Source organism: Nicotiana tabacum, chromosome 9 (assembly GCF_000715075.1).
Source record: "Nicotiana tabacum cultivar K326 chromosome 9, ASM71507v2, whole genome shotgun sequence".
Taxonomy (NCBI): domain Eukaryota; kingdom Viridiplantae; phylum Streptophyta; class Magnoliopsida; order Solanales; family Solanaceae; genus Nicotiana; species Nicotiana tabacum.
This window is the reverse complement of record NC_134088.1, coordinates 119,397,536-119,406,324: the sequence shown is the minus strand read 5'-3', so window position 1 is coordinate 119,406,324 and position 8,789 is coordinate 119,397,536. Positions and strand designations below refer to the sequence as shown.

At 34.9% G+C, this 8,789-nt stretch overlaps 1 protein-coding gene across 2 annotated transcripts; it reads right to left on the bottom strand.

Moving 5' to 3' along the window:
* Positions 1-402: 402 nt before the first annotated feature.
* LOC107801720 (uncharacterized) lies at positions 403-6,697 on the bottom strand. Of its 2 annotated transcripts, XM_075222149.1 has the most exons (9): positions 6,508-6,695; positions 6,340-6,407; positions 4,998-5,091; positions 2,327-2,446; positions 1,731-1,804; positions 1,597-1,654; positions 1,420-1,521; positions 1,109-1,220; positions 403-785 (listed from the first exon to the last, which is right to left on the bottom strand). In XM_075222149.1, exons 1-9 carry the CDS (start codon positions 6,512-6,514, stop codon positions 662-664), a joined length of 759 nt encoding a protein of 252 aa, XP_075078250.1. In that variant the 5' UTR covers positions 6,515-6,695; the 3' UTR covers positions 403-661. The 2 variants fall into 2 exon arrangements, with proteins under 2 accessions (XP_075078250.1, XP_075078251.1); XM_075222150.1 differs by lacking the exon at positions 4,998-5,091 and having other exon boundaries at positions 6,508-6,697.
* Positions 6,698-8,789: the final 2,092 nt, after the last annotated feature.

The following is an 8,789-nucleotide window of genomic DNA, read 5'->3' as shown; positions in this document are numbered from 1 at the left end:
GCTCGAACCTGTGACCTCCTGATCACATGGCAACAACTTTATCAGTTATACCAAGGCTCCTCTTGTTTTAATAAGCCAAACTAAATAAGTCCCAAACTCTAGGAGTGCCTTTAGAAAATGGTAAAGGAGTCACCACAAAGAACATGTTACCTAGACTGCAATTTGATATTAGAGTAAAGGGATCAATAAAGATGCTTCTATATCTAACAGATGTAAAGTATTGAGCCATGAAATAGTTGCCTTAGGCCAAAGACTAGCTGGTTGAAGGTGCAGAGATAAAAATATCCGCACAAACATCTCACAGTAACACCAAACAAAAGCTCAAAATAGCAAAAGTGACTTCTATTCTACTACAGAATTTGGAAGGATCAAAAGGAGAGCTAAAACTAGCTCACTATCATCTGCATAATATAGATTGCACCAGAAGATTAAGATAATTCTGGAGAAAAAAATGATACACATTACAAGATTACTTGAGGGCTTAATGTAACTTTCTGTTTCCTGGAATGTCAAAATTACACTTGAAAAAACAGGTTTTTGTGGCAATTAGAGCCTTTTTGTCTTTTTTTTGTCTTTGACTAATAGCTTTTTCTGTGCTCCTTGGAACTGTGTACTTTCTCATTCAACTGGTGCTAAAGAACTCAGTTATCGATTGGCAACTCTAATGATTAGTCGCTATCTCAAATATAACTCCTTCGTGATTCTTGATATTACATCGAGTCCCAGAAACTTCATTTATCTGCAGACCATGCCGAATTGCTTCATCGATGACCATAACATCCATGCTGCATATAGAATGATCGATTAGTCACACAAAGACCAATAATAAATCAAGAACGAAAATGAGTGAAGTCGCTAAAAACAATGTCAACAGGCATTTTTTCATTTTCTTCCACAAGATGTTAGTTGAAATTATGTTGAAGAAGAAGGGGTATATACTAGTATGTAATCTTTGTAGACAACGTGAAGTCTTTAAGTGAAACTTGCAGCGTTTCATGATCACAATAATTTTTACATGGATTTTCCATACATTCAGCAAAGCCTTCCAAAATTTTGCAGCCATTCAATAGCCATGATCACAATAACCAAGATAGTGAAAGGCACTTACACTTTTGCTCGTGAAACATAGCCCAAAATAAATTTGCATTTGCTCTGATCACGACCTCTGAATAGCTGTTCAACAGTATCAAAAAGCAAAGGAACATTTGCCTGCTGAAAACTTAAAGCTTGTCAAGGATACACTCTATTCTTTCTCGACTACAATATCATCTAAATGATGAAAAATGTAACCAAAACTAAGTTTACAATTCAATCATTATTCAGTTAAGACAATCTTGTTGCTAGTGAGTTTCAAATATAGATCAGTTGATTTAACATTAGTACCAATTAAAGCATTAGGACATAAATCTAGTAGGATATAAATGTCAGCTCCGAGAACTAAATCGAATCCTTCTGGGCGCTGCTGTAATATGTGATTCAGCTGATCGGAGTTGCCCCATTCCAGCTTCTCAGCTTTTAATTCTGCATTGAAGATAAAGGTTAAATGATGACATGACCTTATAAAATGACAATTACAGTCCTCAATCGTTCACAAACCTGCACAACATAGAGAATCGTCTGAAGATTCCTGCAGCTTTATATTTTTATTCAGAATCTGGAATGAGATAAAAAAGATTAGAGGGTGAACTTGCAACACATTCCTGCGGCAAAATTCAATCGCTCAACCTTGCCTTGAGAACTTCCTCATTATGGTCTGTCATCACTACTTCACGACAGAATCTACTGCAGAGTACTCCTGTTATACCTGTATATACGATGCAAACAAACTAATTTAATCTTAACTAAAATAGAGAAGGAGAAATGATATAGAAATTTAAATAGAAAGAAGTGCAAAGACATGTTCTTTCCTTTGCCTTGGGAGAGGAACTATGTAGTGTTATTAGCACTTAAGATTGTGAATAGTTTAGGAACTTAATTCATGTCTTTCGTCAAAAGTGGCCTTTAAGTTATATAACCTCTCTTACTTTGCTCGTGTTTCACACTTCAATTTTTTCCTTGGTTTGCTGAAGAAGTTCTCCTTCCCAATTGCCTATAATTTTTACAAAAAGAGGTATTTTAAGACTCACTTTTATCTTCCAAAAAAGTTCTTACTCTTCAGAAAAGTAAAATCCAACTCTAATTTCAGACACAGTTCCTTTTAAGGTTAATACCATAAAATTTTAATTTTTATCTTAATAGTGATGGCCAAACAGAAAAAGACACAAACGGGGACAAAGAAAATACACATCCTATGTTAATTTATTGAGGTTTCGGGGATGATACTAACCGACACCAGAGCCTAGTTCGATGACAGAACATCCTTGGAGCATGTTCGCATTCTTTGTAAGATAACCATTCAACAGCTCCGCCCCGGGCCACACCAACTGTCCTGTTAAATCAAAATCAGCTGTTCCACAAATAGTCAGCCCACAGTTATTATAATGGGTAATACTAATACAAGCATGCGGACATAAAAAATTATCCAACAACAACAACCAAGTAAAATCTCACAAGTAGGATCTGGGGAGGTTAGTGTGTATGCAGACCTTACCCCTACCCCGGAGGAGTAGAGAGGCCGCTTCCGATAGACCCTTGAACATAAAAAATTATCCGAGGAATAAAAAGTAAACATATCAAAATGGAATTTGGTTCTGCAGTGCTACTGCTAGGTAAAATTCTACAAGTAATGGGACGAGAGAGAGAGCTACTGTATTCATCAACTACACATTGTTGTTGGTATATTCAGACAGGTTTATATCTGGTGAATCTTAATCATCTTAGGATATCCCCCAACCCCACCTCATTTTCTTATTTCTCCAGTTTTTTAATTTAATGAGCCCATCGATTGCTCGTAATAAAGCCTCTCCAATGAGAACTATGCTTATTATGTTGTACTTCATGAAAGTAGTACTGTTAGTCCTTATAACACTGCTTTAGATAAGTAAAGGACCCCAACGAGGACGCGACCCCTATTTATGATAGAAAACTTAAACATTTCTTTGAGCATGTGTAATAAACCTGATCATTCTGTATGTCACAATAGAATAAGCATTTTCCTTAATCCCTTCTTCCCCTTCTATGCCAGCACAAGCTTCCTAACCTACCAAACATTACCATTTGCCTCCATTTTTCTCCATTCTAAGATCTCATATGGCTTAATTTGTTAGAGCATGTTCGGTAGTCCATTTAAAGAGAAAGAAGACTGAGGATGGTTTTTGTAGCTGTTAGGATCGGGAACCCGGGTAGTGCGAAATATAGCCAAACAACGGTATAATGGCAATAACAAAGACAATGGAAGTTGATAACAACGACAATTAAAGTAGATAAAGAAGACACAAATTTAACGTGGTTCGGTCGAAGTGACCTACGTCCACAAGCGGAGAGGAGCAATTTACTATAACAATAAGAGTACAAAAGAAAGTACAAAATTAGAGTAAATACTCTAATTAATCCCAAATACCCTAAGAGAATAACCTCACAAGATCACTCCAAAGAAAGGGTTCACACAAGTGCTTCCCAACACTAACTCTCATACAAAACACTCTTAATAAAGGAAGAAAGGAAGAAACAAGAATTGAAGACAAGTCTTGTTGGTGTGTCTAAAATGAACTAATGACCTTCCCTTTTATAGGCAAAAAAGTCTTGACCTCTTAGGTGTAAAAGAAGAGATACAACTTGTGCAAATGATGTCCAACACACAATCCAATATTTTTGGGTCCCAAAGTATATTGCCAACAAAGTCTACACTTTGCAAAGATGCTTATACTTATGTGAGATGGACTCCATTTGACAAAATAATGGCCATATTACAAATCTCCACCTTGGCCTAATTTTGGATGATATAGTAAATTTGCTCCACCTTCTCCGCAAAAGCCCCAACGGGCATATGTCAAAATTTAATGCCATCAAAATCAGACAAGTTGTCTGATACCGAAACTGTAGTAGGGCCTATAATAGTGGAGCCCAATAAAGTATACAACGAACCAGATCTGTGTGCTTTCATGATTACACGAGCACCTTGAAAAATTTTCAGAACTCCACCTTCACCAGTGAATTTGCACCCAAGGGATTCTAAAGTGCCCAAAGATATGAGATTTTTCTTCAACTCAAGAACATATCTAACATCGGTGAGAGTTCTCACCACATCATCATGCATTCTGACCCGAATTGTACCTTTGCCAATAACGTTACAAGTAACATTGTTACCCAATTGGACAACTCCACCTGCAACTGAATCATATGTAGAAAACAAGTCCCTTCTAGGACACATATGATATGAACAACCGGAATCTAAAATTCACTCATTGTCTAATCTGAAACTAGTTTCAGTTGCTAAAAATATAGTTCCCTCAATCTCATCAGTTGCTACACTAGCTTCGGCGGTGTCAGTATTTTTGTGCTCATTTTTTTCTTTCCTTATGCTTTTCTTTATTTTTCAGCTTATAGCATTCGGAGATAATGTGACATTTCTTATGACAATAGCGACACTGTAAATTATTGTATCTGGATATGGAGTCGGAGTTGTCCCTAACAAACAAGCCAACTTCCGCTTGAGTTCCACTTGCTTCCCCAGTAATATCACTATCTATATGTTCCTTTGATTTTAAGATAGATTTAATATCCTTATAAGAGATATTATCCTTTGCATAAAGCATAGTATCTCTTATATGCTTAAAAGATGGGGGGTAGAGAACAAAGCAGTAACACGGCTTGATCCTCATCTTTAATTTCAGCATCTATATTACTCAAATCCATAAGAATGGAATCAAATGTGTCAAGATGAGAGAGAATAGAGGTACCTTCACCCATACGAATTGTATAAAGCTTCTGCTTCAGGTAAAGTCTATTTTCCACCGTCCTCTTCATATATAAGGTTTTCAATTTTTTTCACATGCCTTTAGCTGTGGTTTCTACAGAAACTTCACGTAAAACTTCATTTGAGAGATTTAAAATAATACCTGCTTTTGCCTTTTTGTCTATGATGGCAAACTCCTCATCCGTCATTTTATCCGGCTTCTTCTCCTTTCCTTGCAACACCAAGTCTAAGCCATCCTGAATTAGGATAACTTCCATCTTTAATTGCCACATTCCGAAGTTTGCTCTTCGGTCAAATTTCTCAACATAGGTCTTTGTTAGAGTCATTTTGGCTATTGAAACTAACCCGGTTAGATCCGGCTCTGATACCAATTTGTTAGGATCGGGAACCCGGGTAGTGCGGAATATAGCCAAATAACGGTATAATGGCAATAACAAAGACAATGGAAGTTGATAACAACGACAATTAAAGTAGATAAAGAAGACACAAATTTAACGTGGTTCGGTCGAAGTGACCTACGTCCACAAGCGGAGAGGAGCAATTTACTATAACAATAAGAGTACAAAAGAAAGTACAAAATTAGAGTAAATACTCTAATTAATCCCAAATACCCTAAGAGAATAACCTCACAAGATCACTCCAAAGAAAGGGTTCACACAAGTGCTTCCCAACACTAACTCTCATACAAAACACTCTTAATAAAGGAAGAAAGGAAGAAACAAGAATTGAAGACAAGTCTTGTTGGTGTGTCTAAAATGAACTAATGACCTTCCCTTTTATAGGCAAAAAAGTCTTGACCTCTTAGGTGTAAAAGAAGAGATACAACTTTTGCAAATGATGTCCAACACACAATGCAATATTTTTGGGTCCCAAAGAATATTGCCAACAAAGTCTACACTTTGCAAAGATGCTTATGCTTATGTGAGATGGACTCCATTTGACAAAATAATGGCCATATTACAGTAGCCCAACAAACAATTTTGTCAGAAATGAGCCAATAATGACCGGTCTACTAGAATTGCATTAAAGACAGAGACGGATCCAGGATTTAAGTTCTATGGTTTCAACATTTAAGGTTGTTAGTATTGAAACTACTGTATTTTTAAAATTATGAGTTCATACGACCTACTATTAAAGACATACTATTTGTTGCAATTTTAGTATATTTTTTATATAAACTTATGCTCTGCATCGAATGTACTTAGTTCAGATCAACCCGACAACACAACACCCCATCGGCACCTCATTAAAGAACCCTTTATTTCAGTAAACATTGTATTAAAGAACCCTTTTTTTCCTTTAAAAAAGAGCTATTTTTTTTATTCCAACTCTGCAAGAATCATTGTTAAATCGTTACTTAGTCCACATATCACAAATCAACAGTATAAGTGTACAAGATTGTGTCCCAAAAATCCCCCCACCCGCAAAAAAAACACCAATTATTCTTTTCAATAAACTACAGAAAGTAAAATAGGTTTACTAACTTGAAGCAGATTGGAGGCAGTAAAGCTGAAGAACATGAGACCCAAACGTAAAATCTGTAATTTGGTAGCTGCAAAAGAGTGAAATTAAACTCATTTTCAGTATACACAAAGCATAAACTTATATGTACATATCTGCAACCAAAAAAAAAAAAAAAGAGAGATACCCACTTGTCATTGATGAAGAAAGATTCGTCTAAACACACTATATCTTCTTCTTCTTTACTCATGTTTGATGCCAGTTTTCTGTTTTCTTCTTTGTGCACAGCTCCAGTGCCAACTCCAAAAGCTTCTTTAACTTCACTTTGTTTCTTGTGAGCCTTTTGGCCTCCTACTTTCAATTTTCAATTTGATGTGCTTGGGCTTCAAAGTTTAACAAAGTAAAATTTAATTAGCAAAAGTATAAACCCTATTTATTATAAATCAAAATTATTTTAAAATATTATTTTTTATACCTATTTTTTATATTTTATAGCAAAATAAGTATTTATGGTATATAATACCATTGATGCATGAAATACACTATTTATGTTTTTCCTCTCTTAGACAGCTAAACATACTTATTTTTAAGGTGATTGTCGTTATTGTATTCATGAATATATGGCGCGAATACGTGTGCGTACAGATGGACTGTATAATTTTTACTCCTATATTCATGAATACAACAACGCGAATACATGTGAATACATGTGCGTACAACTGGACTTTATGATTTTAGGCGCTTTTTGTTGTATTGATGAATACATGGCGTGAATACATGTGAATGCATGCGCGTACAACTGGACTGTCCTGATTGTAATGGAAGAGGTGATGAAGCGATATAAGGAGTCTTGGCCGGAAAACGCCATCTCCGACGAACTTTTTTCTCTTCTTTGCTATTTAGTCACATACAATGATAGAAATACATTGTATTATGTACAAATTTACTCAAACACATTGTATTTTTGTATAAATATATTTTTTTTGGCATGTGTTTATGTATTTCGAATATCTCTATTTTTTTAATACAACTGAATACACCGGATATAAGCATTAAAATACATTGAATACAAATATTAAAATAGAACATAATATAAACAATGAATACATTTAATTTTAAAATACAGTAAAATACACTAAATACAAATAGAAATACAATGAATGCAACCAATGAAATATATTGAATACAACAGTAATAACATGTATTAGGAAACTAAAATACTGAATACAAAGATACTGAATATAAAATAGCGAACACAGTAAATACACACGTTGAATCCAATGAATGCAACAGTAAAAATAAATATTGAAACACACTAAATACAAAAGTTATATACAACTGAAAAATCATTCTAATTAATTGGGTTGATAATGATACATGTTATAATTGATTTTGTTGAGTTATATTAGGAGCATATCACGCTAATTAATATTATTTCCGTTATTAGATAGCTGGACATACCTATTTTTAAGGTGATTGCCTTTATTGTATTCATGAATACATAGCGTGAATACATGTGAATACATGCGCGTACAGCAGGACTGACCTAATTTTAGGCGCTTTTTGCTATTGTATTCATGAATATAGCAACGCGAATACATGTGAATATATGCGCATACAGCTGGACTGCCATGATTTTAAGCGCTTTTTGCGTTTATATTCATGAAAATACATGTGAATATATTCGTGTACAGCTGGACTGCCCTGATTTTAGGCATTTTTTACTGTTGTATTCATGAACATGACGCGAATACATGTGCGTACAGCTGGACTTATTTTAGGCATTTTTTGTTGATGTATTCATGAATACAACAGCGCGAATACATGTGAATACATGTGCGTACAAGTGGACTGCCATGATTTTAAGCGCTTTTTGCTGCTATATTCATGAATACATGGCGCGAATACATGTGAATACATGCGCGTACAGCTGGACTGCCCTGATTTTAGGCGCTTTTTGTTGCTATATTCATGAATACATCAGCGCGAATACACATGAATACATGCACGTACAACTGGATTGCCCTGATTTTAGGCGCATTTTGCTACTATATTCATGAATACATGGCGCGAATACATGCGCGTACAACTGGATTGCTCTAATTTTTAGGCGCTTTTTGCTGTTGTATTCATGAATACAGCAGCGCGAATACAACGAATACACTACCGTAATAACTGCATAGTAGCTATAGGAAGTTAATAGCCACTAAATAATAGTGGTTTCTGAAAGGTCCTAACAAAGGAAATTTTACCATTATTAGATAGCTGGACATACCTATTTTTAAGGTGATCATGTGAATACATGTGCGTACAGCTAAACTGCCCTCATTTTTAGGCGCTTTTTGCTGCTGTATTTATGAATACAACATCGCGAATACAACGAATATATTACTGTAACAACTGAATAGTATCTATATATATATATATATATATATATATATATATATATATATATATATATATATATATATAT

Coding starts and splice junctions, on each gene's coding strand:
- LOC107801720 (XM_075222149.1), bottom strand. Junction 5,092..6,339: donor CTGCCTCCAATCTGCTTCAA/GTTAGTAAACCT, acceptor ATCCTAATTCAG/GATGGCTTAGACTTGGTGTT. Junction 786..1,108: donor TATGTTTCACGAGCAAAAGT/GTAAGTGCCTTT, acceptor TTCTATATGCAG/CATGGATGTTATGGTCATCG.